The sequence below is a fragment of the Manis pentadactyla genome, chromosome 1 (genome assembly GCF_030020395.1).
Source record: "Manis pentadactyla isolate mManPen7 chromosome 1, mManPen7.hap1, whole genome shotgun sequence".
NCBI classification, from domain to species: Eukaryota; Metazoa; Chordata; class Mammalia; order Pholidota; family Manidae; genus Manis; species Manis pentadactyla.
Genome location: NC_080019.1, coordinates 134898964 through 134913683, shown reverse-complemented (window position 1 = coordinate 134913683; position 14720 = coordinate 134898964). Strand labels below are relative to the sequence as shown.

General features: G+C 36.3%; 1 protein-coding gene across 1 annotated transcript in view; it reads right to left on the bottom strand.

Annotated features, from left to right (window-relative positions):
- Positions 1-13937, bottom strand: part of TMPRSS15 (transmembrane serine protease 15) — a 128660-nt gene extending 114723 nt beyond the window's left edge. Inside the window, exons 1-3 of the mRNA XM_036881556.2 lie at positions 13682-13937; positions 10960-11090; positions 10619-10686 (exon numbers count right to left, since the gene is read on the bottom strand). Coding sequence (XP_036737451.2) covers positions 10619-10686; positions 10960-11090; positions 13682-13826 — 344 coding nt within the window. The 5' untranslated portion in view covers positions 13827-13937. The remainder of the gene's footprint in view (positions 1-10618; positions 10687-10959; positions 11091-13681) is intronic.
- Between the last annotated feature and the right edge of the window lie 783 nt (positions 13938-14720).

Here is a 14720-nt window from a genome sequence, read left to right as displayed (position 1 = left end):
GAGAGTCAACACAAATCAACAGTATCAGAAATGAGAAAGGAAAAATCACGAAGGACGGCAGGGAAATACAAAGAATTATTAGAGAATACTATGAAAACCTATATGCTAACAAGCTGGGAAACCTAGGAGAAATGGACAACTTCCTAGAAAAATACAACCTTCCAAGATTGACCCATAAAGAAACAGAAAATCTAAACAGACCCATTACCAGCAACGAAATTGAAGCGGTAATCAAAAAACTACAAAAGAACAAAGCCCCCGGGCCAGATGGATTCATATCGGAATTTTATCAGACATACAGGGAAGACATAATACCCATTCTTCTTAACGTTTTCCAAAAAATAGAGGAGGAGGGGATACTCCCAAACTCATTCTATGAAGCTAACATCACCCTAATACCAAAACCAGGCAAAGACACCACCAAAAAAGAAAACTACAGACCAATATCCCTGATGAACGTACACGCAAAAATACTCAACAAAATTTTAGCAAACCGAATTCAAAAATACATCAAAAGGATCGTACACCATGACCAAGTGGGATTCATCCCAGGGATGCAAGGATGGTACAACATTCGAAAGTCCATCAACATCATCCACCACATCAAAAAAAAGAAAGACAAAAATCACATGATCATCTCCATAGATGCTGAAAAGGCATTTGACAAAGTTCAACACCCATTCATGATAAAAACTCTCAGCAAAATGGGAATAGAGGGCAAGTACCTCAACATAATAAAGGCCATCTATGATAAACCAACAGTCAACATTATATTGAACAGCGAGAAGCTGAAAGCATTTCCTCTGAGATTGGGAACTAGACAGGGATGCCCACTCTCCCCACTGTTATTTAACATAGTACTGGAGGTCCTAGCCATGGCAATCAGACAAAATCAAAAAATACAAGGAATCCAGATTGGTAAAGAAGAAGTTGAACTGTCACTATTTGCAGATGACATGATAATGTACATAAAAAACCCTGAAGACTCCACCCCAAAACTACTAGAACTGATATCGGAATACAGCAAAGTTGCAGGATACAAAATCAACACACAGAAATCTGTGGCTTTCCTATACACTAACAATGAACCAACAGAAAGAGAAATCAGGTAAACAACTCCATTCACAATTGCATCAAAAAGAATAAAATACCTAGGAATACACCTAACCAAAGAAGTGAAAGACCTATACTCTGAAAACTACAAGTCACTCTTAAGAGAAATTAAAGGGGACACTAACAGATGGAAACTCATCCCATGCTCATGGCTAGGAAGAATTAATATCGTCAAAATGGCCATCCTGCCCAAAGCAATATACAGATTTGATGCAATCCCTATGAAACTACCAGCAACATTCTTCAATGAACTCGAACAAACAATTGAAAAATTCATATGGAACCACCAAAGACCCCGAATAGCCAAAGCAATCCTGAGAAAGAAGAATAAAGTAGGGGGGATCTCACTCCCCAACTTCAAGCTCTGCTGTAAAGCCATAGTAATCAAGACAATTTGGTACTGGCACAAGAACAGAGCCACAGACCAGTGGAACAGACTAGAGAATCCAGACATTAACCCAGACATATATGGTCAATTAATATTTGATAAAGGAGCCGTGGACATACAATGGCGAAATGACAGTCTCTTCAACAGATGGTGCTGGCAAAACTGGACAGCTACATGTAGGAGAATGAAACTGGACCATTGTCTAACCCCATATACAAAAGTAAACTCAAAATGGATCAAAGACCTGAATGTAAGTCATGAAACCATTAAACTCTTGGAAAAAAACATAGGCAAAAACCTCTTAGACATAAACATGAGTGACCCCTTCTTGAACATATCTCCCCGGTCAAGGAAAACAACAGCAAATATGAGTTAGTGGGACTATATTAAGCTGAAAGGCTTCTGTACAGCCAAAGACACCATCAATAGAACAAAAAGGAACCCTACAGTATGGGAGAATATATTTGAACATGACACATCCGATAAAGGCTTGATGTCCAGAATATATAAAGAGCTCACACACCTCAACAAACAAAAAACAAATAACCCAATTAAAAAATGGGCAGAGGAACTGAACAGACAGTTCTCCAAAAAAGAAATTCAGATTGCCAACAGACACATGAAAAGATGCTCCACATCGCTAATTATCAGAGAAATGCAAATTAAAACTACAATGAGGTATCACCTCACACCAGTAAGGATGGCTGCCATCCAAAAGACAAACAACAACAAATGTTGGTGAGGATGTGGAGAAAGGGGAACCCTCCTACACTGCTGGTTCGAATGTAAGTTAGTTCAACCATTGTGGAATGCAGTATGGAGGTACATCAAAATGCTCAAAACAGACTTACCATTTGACCCAGGCATTGCACTCCTAGGAATTTACCCTAAGAATGCAGCAATCAAGTATGAGAAAGATCAGTGCACCCCTATGTTTATCACAGCACTATTTACAATAGCCAAGAATTGGAAGCAACCTAAATGTCCATCGATAGATGAATGGATAAAGAAGAGGTGGTACATATACACAATGGAATACTACTCAGCCATAAGAAAAGGGCAAATCCAACCATTTGCAGCTACATGGATGGAGCTGGAGGGTATTATGCTCAGTGAAACAAGCCAAGCAGAGAAAGAGAAATACCAAATGATTTCACTTCTCTGTGGAATATAAGAACAAAGGAAAAACTGAGGGAACAAAACAGCAGCAGAATCACAGAACTCAAGAATGTACTAACAGGTACCAAAGGGAAAGGGACTGGGGAGGATGGGTGGGTAGGGAGGGATAAGGGGGGGGAGAAGTAGGGGGGTATTAAGATTAGCATGCATGGGGGGGTAGGAGAAAAGGGAGGGCTGTACAAAACAGAGAAGGCAAGTAGTGATTCTACAACATTTTGCTATGCTGATGGACAGTGACTGTAAAGGTGTTTATAGGGGGAACTGGTATAGGGAAGAGCCTCGTAAACATAATATTCGTCATGTAAGTGTAGATTAGTGATACCAAAAAAAAAAAAGGTGATACAGGCAGTTCCTGTGTGGTAACCTCCAATGAGTTCTACACAAGGGTATAAAGGGCATATAAAAGTGTAGGCAAAGGGTCTGTTTGCGTTTATACAGAGGATCAAAGCCTAATTGAGCTACCCCAAAAATGAACTAAGATACGATATGAAGAAGATCTTCCAACATCAACATCCTCTGGAAGACTCATGCCAGAAGATGATCATCTAAAAACCCCAACAAAGATCCACGCTCTGCTACAGCTGTAGATGCACTCATCCCACCAGTTCCTGGACTTGCCATGGAATGAGGAAGGAGATATCTAAGCTGGCCTGTGCATACAGTAAAACAACAAATTTGACTGGATCTATACTGTTGGAACTCAACCAAGAATTAGGAGAAGTGCAAATTGCAGCGCTCCAAAATCTTACAACTACAGACTATTTACTGTTAAAAGAACATAAGGGATGTGAACAGTCCCCAGGAACGGGTTGTTTTAATTTGTCTGATTTCTCTCAGACTGTTCAAGTTCAGTTGGACAATATCCACCATATCATAGATAAGTTTTCACAAATGCCTAAGGTACCTAACTGGTTTTCTTGGTTTCACTGGAGATGGCTGGTAATTACAGGTATGCTTTAGTTATGTAACTATACTTCTATTATGTTAATGTGTGTGCGTAATTTAAGTAGTAGCTTAAAACCTATACATGCTGAAGTTACTCTACAAGAAGATATGTCAAAGAAATAATCAATCTTCCCATGTTTTCTTCCGCCTGCTACTTCTATAGCTTTTCTTCTTCCTTCCTAATTACAACCCTTAAATAGAATTCATGCCTCATATCGAATTTACCGAGTATCATAATTCTTCCAAGTGGTAAAGATACCTCAAGACAAATGCTGGGCATAGAAGCCACAGGGCATAAATATGCAAAGAAGTAAAAAGCTAACCTTTTCAAACAATAAGGCTTCTCTCTCGCTTACCAACTTTACATTTCCCTATATGGCCCTGGAAGATGACTGGTTAGCCAGAGACGGGTAAGATTCCTCAAGGGAGGAACAACCTAAGACAGGCACAGTCTCAGGAGGGTCATCAGGTGAGAAATTGGGGATCTACAGAGGTGAGGCTTAGAACCTCACCCCCCCTGCTCTGAGAGAAATATTCTGCATACGTGGATGTTTTATTGCCCTTGTCTAGCTTGGATTAACACATAGTCTACAGGCACACACCTGATCATCTACATTTGCTCTCTTACAACACTAAACTATGTTTCCTACCTTTATCTTGTATCTACCTACCACTTCAGCATTTAAAAAATAATAATAATAATAAAGAGAGAAATGTGGTATCTGCATATAAATCAACTATAAAAATCAAATGGATATTCATATTTGAACTGATTGTTTATAATTCATAATGCATGAGCAAAACCGAAAATTTCTGTGATGACTGCCCTTGTACTGTTCACCATGTAACTTACTCACTATGTAAGAATTTGTTCTCCATGTAAGAACTTGTTTGTTATGCTTCAGAAGATTGAAGGCTGACGAAAATTAGGCTTGGGATGAATTAATGATTGTGCATTGAGCATATACTCCCCTATACAGAATTTTATTGTTGTTAACAACCATTTGATTAATAAATATGAGAGATACCCTCACAACAAAAACAACAAAAAAGTACACACTTCCAATTGTAAAATAAATAGTAACCGGGATGTAATGTAATGTATAACAAGGAATATAGTCAAAATATTGTAACAGCTTGGTATGGTGATAGCTGGTACCTAGAATTATCATGTATATAAATGTTGAATCACTGTGTTGTACACCTGAAACTAATGTAATACTGTGTGTCAACTACCCTTCAATAAAAAATAAAAAATAAAAAAATAAAAGAATGTATTTTGTCACAGACACCACTTTCATCTACTCTCTCCCTCTTGTTAGTTTTTCCATGCTGGCTGATCCTTAATTTTATTTGAAAATAACTCTGTTTTCCCCTGGAAGGGTGATATCTTCTCCAACCATCCTCATGTCAATGATAGTTTTATTTATGTGCATATTACTGGGCCCTGGTCAATGGGCTCTGAGGGGACATTGATGGGAAACTTCCAAAACACTTTTCCATATCTCACAAAGGAAAGGCTCATAGTAAAATTACTATTTTTTGTTCAACATTATTACATCTATATGTGATTGCTGAAACTGCCACATCCATCTCTGGGTCATGAGATGAGCTATGGTCCACAAGCTAAAGATAGCATAGTAAAAGGAAAAAACACCAAAATTTGTTATTATGTCATTGTGACTGTGCCACTGAATTAACCACTGCTGAAACCTCCAGATGTCCTGTGATATCAGATGATAAACATATATCATTTAAGGCACTTTAGCTCTGATCTTCATCCTGTGTTCTGCTTGTTACAATTAAGAAAATCCTAACTGGCATACAATGCTCAGGCTTCATTTCATATTTACTTAAGCTCCAGAAAAAGGAGCTTACTCTATTTTTACACCTGGTGTTGGCCAACTTGTTATTTTTAGCAATAATGATACTGAGACTCAGAATAATGTAGGTAACCTTCCCCAGAGTTATATAGCAGTTAGTATCAGAGATAGGAATGAAATCTGGAGCTGCTTCTTATATGGTACTCATCCCCCATGCCCAACACCACTGCTGTCAACATCACTATTATGAGCCATTTGTCAATAGGAAAGACAATGCAACACATTTACCTAGATGCTGGTCCACTTTCTTTTACCTTACGCTGTTACCAGAACTTTATATTTAAATAGATGGAGAAGTAGCTAGTTGTATATTTTTAGAGGAGAATGGACATTTTATTCCCTCCATGCTTTTGGAAGACAGAATCTTCCATCCTCTCTCTCCCTCTCCCTCTGCCCTGCCCTTCCTGCTCCCTCCCCTCTCCTTCCTGCTGCTTCCTCTTCCTCTTTCTTCATCTTCTCCTTCTAATTATGTCTCCTTAACCACCCTACCCCCAAATTGTTAAATGAACGCAATTAAATATGGTTAAAGTACAGTGAGAGTACATAATATACCTTACTTTCTCTGTCTTCATTCCCACATCTTCACCTTATCCTTGGTTGCACAGTTAATAGTTTTAATTCCGATTAAATATGAGGTTTCTTTTCATGTAATTTCTACAGGTTTATTGGATTGACCACTTGCATTTATTTGCATTAAGGAGTGAAGAGGTAAAGTATTTTTGGTACAAAAAGTACAAATCTGAATTTTCCTTCACTGAGTTAAAAGTAATCATTTAATTCATCCTCAGACATGAAATATTTTTGTATGAATAATGTGCTAATCATATGCTGCATTTAATAATTTATACTTTGTAAGGACAGGAGTTACATATCCTATTTCCACATACAGTTGTTTACTTTAAAGTGTGTGTCTTGTTCAGTGTAAATGTTGAGAGATACATAGTAGAAATCAGAAAAATCAAAAAACATTTGTGTTTCACCTAGTAAGAAAGCTAAAACTGTTATTTTAATAGTTTAGTAACAATCTCTATCACTGCCATGAGATTGGTTTTATTAAGGTAAATGAAAATTCTTCCTTCAGGGAAAAATGATGAAACAATGGCCATTTTCATTTCAAAGTACTTGCTCCAGTAAAATACCTGAGTATTTTTTTAAAGCAGATATATTCTGTACCACATAAAGAGCCTGAGTGCAATAAATCAAAATGTTTCTTATCTCTTATTTACCTTAATGATATTAGTATTCTCTAGGGTTGCTGAGTAAACAAAAAGTCTTTCCATTCCTAACTGTGACTCATTTGTGTTCAAAGGGCAAAATAAGCTGCATATTGCCACAAAGTTAAACAGCCCTTTATTAAAAGAATCAACCACTAAATGCTTTCTGAGTCAAAACACTTTCCTTAAAGCACAATAACAGGTTAGTTTCACTCATTCCACATTAGAGAAATAACATACAGTGGAAAAAAAAATTTTTGCCTGCATGGTGTTATCCTCACAGAATAAATATTGAATAAATGTTTTAAGAATAACACTTTGAAAAAGATAAAAACTTAACCTTTTCTGAGAGTCTACATGTCTCTTTCTATCCCTGATATTGGGCCAGTGAAAGAAGCTATCTGAAGATAAGCCCTGGGAAACAGGAGCAGAAGCCCCTGTCTTGTAGGCAGGTGAGAATGAAGACAGGACACGGCGGTAGGGCTGGCTGGCTTTGGGGACTAAGATGTCATGAATGTGCAATGGGATGAAGAATGATAAATATAGGTAGATAAATACATGAGAAAGAAAGAAAGAGGTAATAGAGAGAGAGAGAGAGAAAGGAAGGAAGGGAGGGAGGGAGGAAGGAAAAATTTCAAACCTTTTGTATAAAAAGATGGAGCTTTGGGCTTTTCTTCATTGTGCCTTGCAATGATAGGATGAGTTTTGTTTCAACATTAAAGGCAAGGTGCCAGGTTTCTTTCTAATCATTAAATGATTCTCATTTGACTTTCTGTCATTGTTTTTCTAAACATGATCTCTGCCTTTGTCTTGCCTTTCCTACCTGTTTGGTCCCTGAGAACTAAGGACTTGTAGTAATGTCAGTGTTGTGAAGACCAGGTGCCAACAAGTGTCTTTGTTACCAGGCTCTCCAGTTTAACTGTTCATCATCTGAGACAGAAGACGGGCCTTTCTGTAAAGTCAGGCTCACTGCATTTCTCCAGTGACCTGGAGTCCCCTTGGCTCCTACTGAACAAAGTTCAATGTCAGATTCCTAGGCTTACATTCAACACCCTCCTGATGTCTCAACGTTTTCTGAATGGACCCTCAATGCTAGCTGGGTCATATCCTCAGCATGCTACATTAATTCTCCTTTCTTTGCCAGAAATGGCTTCCCCTTTCTTCTCTACATAGGTATCTCTGCCTATGTTTCTCAGACTGTGTTCCACATTTTCCACAAAACCCTCCATGACCCACCCCTCCAACACAGGGCTCTTGAATACATTAACATTCCTGTATTTCCAGAGAACTAGTTTAGAATTGTTTTACTTAAAATTCTCTTCTAACAGAAAGTTAAAGCAATAGAAAGAGTATACTTATTTTTTTTATCTGTAGGACAAGGGTTAAAAGAAAACATGTAACACCAGCACAGTAGCCAATATATTAACAACAGGTATTAAATAAATGGGTCATTCATTTGCTAAGACTTTATAGAGACATTAACTAGGTTTTGAAAATACTGATATCAAAGACACATTCTTTGCCCTGAGGGAACTCACAGTCTAGTAAGAAAACATGCAAATTGACGGTTCCCTTATAGCATGAGGATTATTGCTTTATATGCAGGTGCAAGGTGCTAAGTGAGCAAGTGGGGGACATACCTAACCTAGAGTGTCAGATAAGCATCTCCATGGGGGGGTGACATGGACTGGTTCTTAATGGCTTGTAAGGATGGAGGCAATATATAGTGAGGAGAAATGGAGGTTCAGGCAGTGAAAAAGTACACAAAAGAGAATGAAGGATGCTTCTGAAGGTGTATAGGTAATATGGTAAGGCTGGCGCAGAAGCCTATGGGAAGTGAGGAAGGAGATACAGAGGGAGGCCAGAGTGAGTTACTGCAACAAAACCCCAGAGTACTTGCATTTAGAATGATAATACCAGTATTTGAAAGGCTGAGATATGAAGATACACATTTATTCTGTAAAAAATTAATATCTACAACCAGGATCAATGGGTAAGAGCCAAAGAAATAAAGTCTTGGTTGAGAATAAGAAATAACTTTCTAGCACCTGAAATGAAATGAATAGACACAGCAATAATAATGACAGCAACATTGAAAATATATTCCTAGTTTTTATCAGATATCCTTATGTGAGGGATACACGTTAGGCAGTATGAATTTTTTTCTTTTGTTGGATGAGAATAAACTTCCTTCTGAGGCTGTGAGCATTCCAGCCCAAACAGGCAAGTAGAGGCTAGACTACATTTAAAATCTTTCTCTTTTCCTGCATTCCTATTACACAGACTATATACACAACTGGCCATGTATTGTCTAGTAACATTAGTTAGTACACAAAAATGGTGTACATGTATTCAGTGATAAATGAAAGCAAGTTACATTAATTAATACACATATTGCGTAGGGAGTGACTTTGCACTGTCATGAAAACACTGCTGCCCACTCCGAGCTCACACAGTGCGCTTTCACCTGAAGCTGGCGGTTCGGACTTATCTCTTTGTCCGTCCACCCTGACCGTGATTGACAGTCAATTGCAGGGCAACAGTAGCCTAAAAACTAACATGTATTTACTTCTATGGTAAAAGAATACGGAGAGATGGACATTTGTAACTAAGAAATATTCCCATCTATCCAGCCTGGCGTAAATCAGGCTCCAAAGGCTTATCTTGGCTGTCACTCTTGGGTCTGCTGTCTTGGGTCGTTGGCTTCCCTTGTATTTCTCTAGAGAACTTTCCTTTTCTCCACTGCATCTTGAGTTTACCCAAATATTTTAGAGTAAAAAGCATACAGCATCCCTGTGTGTTGCTGTCCTCCTTGGGATCTGCTGCTGAAACATTCTGATGCGGGAGGAGGACGTATACAAAATGGGGAGAAAGACAAAACTGGGTTCAAAGGCCCTTCCTAACACTTCTGCCTGTGTTGTTGGAGACAGGTTACATAATAGCTCCAAGCCTCAAGGTCGTTTATAAATCAGAATAATTGTATCTCCTTTGCAGTCATTTTATGATGCATTTGATAACACATTTTACTTAAATTACAAAATTCTTGACCCCAAACTAATGCTTTGCTACTGTGCAGCCTTTAGTTTTTGCTAGCTTGCATCATAGGACCTATATTTTCCCTAAGCTTCTGGGATATTTTCTTTCCACTGATGTTTTCTCATTGTGAGGTTTCTTTTTGAAGGCTTTACTCTCTTTTCCTCTTTTTCAGGTATATCAGGCTTTGATCACTCTCATTTTAAGAATATTTTATATGTATATATATCAACAGAACTCCCTCTCTCTGTCTTTTCCCCTCTTAACTTTTATAGGTTTCTGACAACACAATAGCCTGCTGATTCATACTCTTATTCCAAAGGTCTTATGGTAGTTTGCAGTTAAGAAAACTCCTGCTTCAAGTATTCAGTAGTGAAGTGATATCATTATCCTGTTAATCTTGATCACTTACTTTGCTTCAAGTACAGTCTTCTGCCCTGTGGGTGCTGCAGTGAACAAATCCCCTTGCTCTCACGACTTACAGCCTAAATGAAGTGTGATGAGCAAATTTCTTCCACATTTTCATTACAAATCAGACACTCTTTTTGCTCTGCTTATTATGTTCAACATCAGCCCCCTCCATATGTCTCTGCCAGATTTTACCCTCAGGAGAGAGAAACATGTTAACATCAATTATCCAGAAACAGTATTATTATTTGAGCCTAATATGAAAGTTTGTGCCCTGCCACTTTTCTCAATATGCACAAAAAAGTTGAAAATTTAGAATGTTCCCTTTTCTCCCAAAAGTAGGGCTACTATTTAGTGACAATATTAGCAAAAAGTGGAGACAAATATTAGCAAAAATATTACTATGTTGTGATTCTGTGCTTTGTATCAGTAGAAAATTTTTGAATTGTACTCACTCAAATTGTAAGACTCTTGAGTTTTTATATTCATTTTTCAGATTACTTGATTGAAAGATCTCATCTATCTAAAAAAAGGTTAAAAATCATATGAAGTTTAAGATTTAAACTTTTGTTCTTAAAAACTTTAAGCAAAGTAATCTTTATGTTCTGTTTAGATGTGGATTAAGGATAATTTCCATTTCTGTGGTGATGGGTCTCACACATTTATGCATCTTGGGCATATTACATTTACTAATTTTTTCAAAGTGAGAAAATGAGATCTATGTATCTTTTGGCAAGTAGTTAGTGAAAACTATATTATGAATTTTTAAGCCAGCTCAAGAGAAACAGTCTCCTACCATTTGCTGAAGGTCAAAAGCAAGAATCTTGAAATCCACTGAGAGTTTGTCTTGAAAATTAGGATTATATGTTGCTCCAGATGTTATTTTCAATGTCCCTCTGGCTTTGTGACTTCTTCCAAATACTGCATCTAAATGAATTAATAAAAATTAAAACATTAAAATGTGAATCATGAAAAGAGACGATATACACATTCCAGTAAAGACATAAGAGTAAAGTTCTTGCTTCACACCAGATGCCTTTTTTTTTTTTTTCTATCTGGTTGTTTTACAGGATTAAAAATAAACTTCTTTCTTATCCTCTTTTTTTTAAAATTTTCTCTGAAGTCTAACTGACACTCCAAGCCTCCAAGTTCTTTTACTAGTGATTCCTGTTGGACCATACAAGGATGATCAACTTCCACGAGCTTGGGCACTAATTCAGGGAAACATGGTGACGAATGGACTATTAAAAGTTCTGTGGCTGCTTTCAGCTACTTCTTGAACACCTAGCATTCAGGGGCACTGTTGGTTTCTACATGTGGACCGCTGTGAAGATTTCAGTATGTGTTACTTTGAAACATAGATTTGAAGCTACACTTTCATTCTAATAATTATTAAATTGCCATGTATGACATTTTGCCATTAGATGGTGACTGTTGTTACTGGAGAAACTATTGAAAATGTTGCAGAAAACATATGACTTCCATATGAAAAACTGTAAGGAAAAAGCAAACAAACTGAATATAAATATGGATAATAAAATGAATCATTAACTCCTACCCAATATCTTTATCAGAATATTTTCTTTGATATATATTTATATTTAAAATGAAATGCTTCTACTGAAACTCACACAATGATGAAATCATTAGTAAATGTAGTAATAATGATACATAATTCTCACATTAACTTAGTAATAGAAGATGTTACTTCTTTTCCCAGATGGGGAAATAAGGGCTTAGGTTTAGTAAGAAAATGATAAATGTCATGAGTGACAAACCTGGAATTTGGATATAGAACTAAATGACTTGAGAACTCAGGACCCATCACATAATGACAACAAAATTCCTAGTCCAGAAGGGACGTTAGAAATAATATTTTAAACAATAACTTGCATTTAGTTTAAATAGTTATCATTGCATAATTGATACAACACATAATTATACTATTTCATGTTTTTTAAATACTCAAGATTACATTCAATTTGCATATTTAAATATGAAACACAATTTAGTCTCCTCCAATCCAGGACAGTTCCTCAGACTTTCCTTGTCTTTCATATTAAAAGCCTGAGGAACTTCACAGATTGGAGGAGACTAATGAAACATAATCATATCCTGTGTAGTAATCCACACTGAATCCTGAACAGGTAAAGGAAATTACTGGAAAAACTGGTGAAATTTGAATAAAGTATGTGATTTGGTTAATAATCATGCGAATGCTAATTTCTTGGTTTGACAATTGTCCTATAGATATACAAGATACTGGCATTAGGGGAAGCTGGGTGAAGATCATACAAGAACTCTACAATTTTTATAACTTCTCGTAAGTCTAAAATGGTTTCCCAGTCAAACAGTGTATATTAAAAGCAGAATGTCTTCTGTCCTCTTATGGTCTATTGTTCATATAATCATATAAAATATCCACAAGTATTCTTTCTCTTTAAAATACACCCCTCATTTATGGCTATAGTATTTCAATAAAACAGGGATTATATTGGAACTATTTTATAAAACTATAAATAATATTTATTACATTCGAATTTAAGCTTATTTATTTACTAGCAGAAAATAACTAACTCAAAGGCTGAGAATTTGCTTGGTAAAACCAAAATCATTCATATTAAAAGGTGTAACCATGTGAGTTTCCAGAAGAATTAATTAATTATCATTTAAAAAATGTGAAATTTTTCTAGGAAAAAAATAAACTCAATACACAGATTACAACTATGCTTCCAATGTAAAAAAAAAGTTATCCTATAAATGAATAAATGGTAAAGAAGAACAAGCTCTAAAGTTCGGTTGTCTAGTTTGGAATCTTCTACCACCTCGCAATGATGCAAATTTAAACAAGTTACTTAAATCTCTGTCTCTGATTCCTCACCTATAAATGAGGGTTACAATAACTTACTCATAGTTTTCTTGTAACAAGAGAATACATTTGAAGATCTTTGAAAAGTTGTTGGTACAGATAATTTGGCTCTAAATAACAATTACATTTTCTTATTTTTTTCTGTTTATTACAAATTGCTACTCAGGCAGCTTGAGAACTTTTAAGTCTACAATTACATCCAAGTTCAATTATCTTGTTGCAATTCAAATTGTTGGGCTAATAAAGGAATGAAGATATTCTCTAGAAATAAATACCTTTTCTTTAATTTTGCCAACTTATCAAATTGTAAGTCAAAAACATTTTAATATGTTTATGGTTTAAATTCTATCAAAATGAACCCATAAGTTATGAAAACCACTTTGTTATATGTTGAAAATGAGAAACCTACTTAATGTTTTTATATTTTAAAACTTAGTCCCGTGATTGAATTCTGAACTGAATTCCAAATCATACACCAACTAATCTTTCTAGTATCTATGAAGTGAAGTACGACAAAGTGTCTGAATGCAATGTAAATATCTTGTCACGAATGCATAGCAATGAATAAAACATGCTGGCAATATCACCGAGATTGAAGTGTGGGCGTTCATCCGAGAGTGCCTTCGGTAGCCAGCAAGGTGTGACTTACCTCTTTCTGATCCCTCAATTACCAGCCAAGACACTGCAAATAATCCAGCAAAGAGCAACACCAGTATGGCAAAGAGAGTTGCAAACAGGGATTCATAGGTGCTGAGGGAATGGGGCCTTGAAGGTCCCCTTCTTTTTGAAGCCATTTTTTTGCTTTGAAGGGATGTTAATCTAACTGGGGGAAAATAGAGAAACAAACAGCAAGGGAAGAACAAAATCTCTCAAGTTTTCAGGGATTTGTAAAGCAACCACATAAGTCTGTACTCATCTTACTAGTCAGTGTGAATGATTTGGGTGTGTACCTTTGGCACCAATATGTCTATATACATTAAGTAACTTCAAAAGGGCAGCTAATCTATAAGAACATATTAATGAGTAAAGATGTACTTAGAGTTGTAAATGTTAGTCAGCTGAACAAGCCATTTGTAGAGATTTATGAAGTTAAATGCATGTTGTAAACAAAACTGACACTTTATCATTTTGAGAACTACTAGGAAAAGTATGAAAGCCATGGAAGACAAAATGCTAATTAGGCACATGCACTTTGTGTTTATAGAGACGCCCTAACAGATCAACCTTCTACCCTCTGACTCAGGTCATCATTATGGCATTTCTCCTCTTCTATGTATGTGTTGACATTCTAAAAATAACTTTTGTGCACAGGTATTTATAAGCCTAATATACATACTGATATGTACATCTCTCTAATTCTCCCTCTATCCCTCCCACTCTTCCCCTCTCTTTCTTTATGTGTGTATGTGTATTTTTTATTGAAACAATCACAAATTTTTGTAATCTTCATTATACCACCCATGTGAAGTTACACAATGTAAGATAGTATTGATTTAACTTAAAAAAGTCCACTTAAACACATCATATGGCTACTCTTTATGGATTCATGCAGTTATCAGTGAATGGGAGTACCTGCTATGAGAGGAATGGAACATTTGTTTCTCTTTTAAGAAATCATTCTGGGTGGGGAAAACATTGCTCACTTACTCTGAACTTTATCTTTTTAAACATGCCATTATAACAAAAGA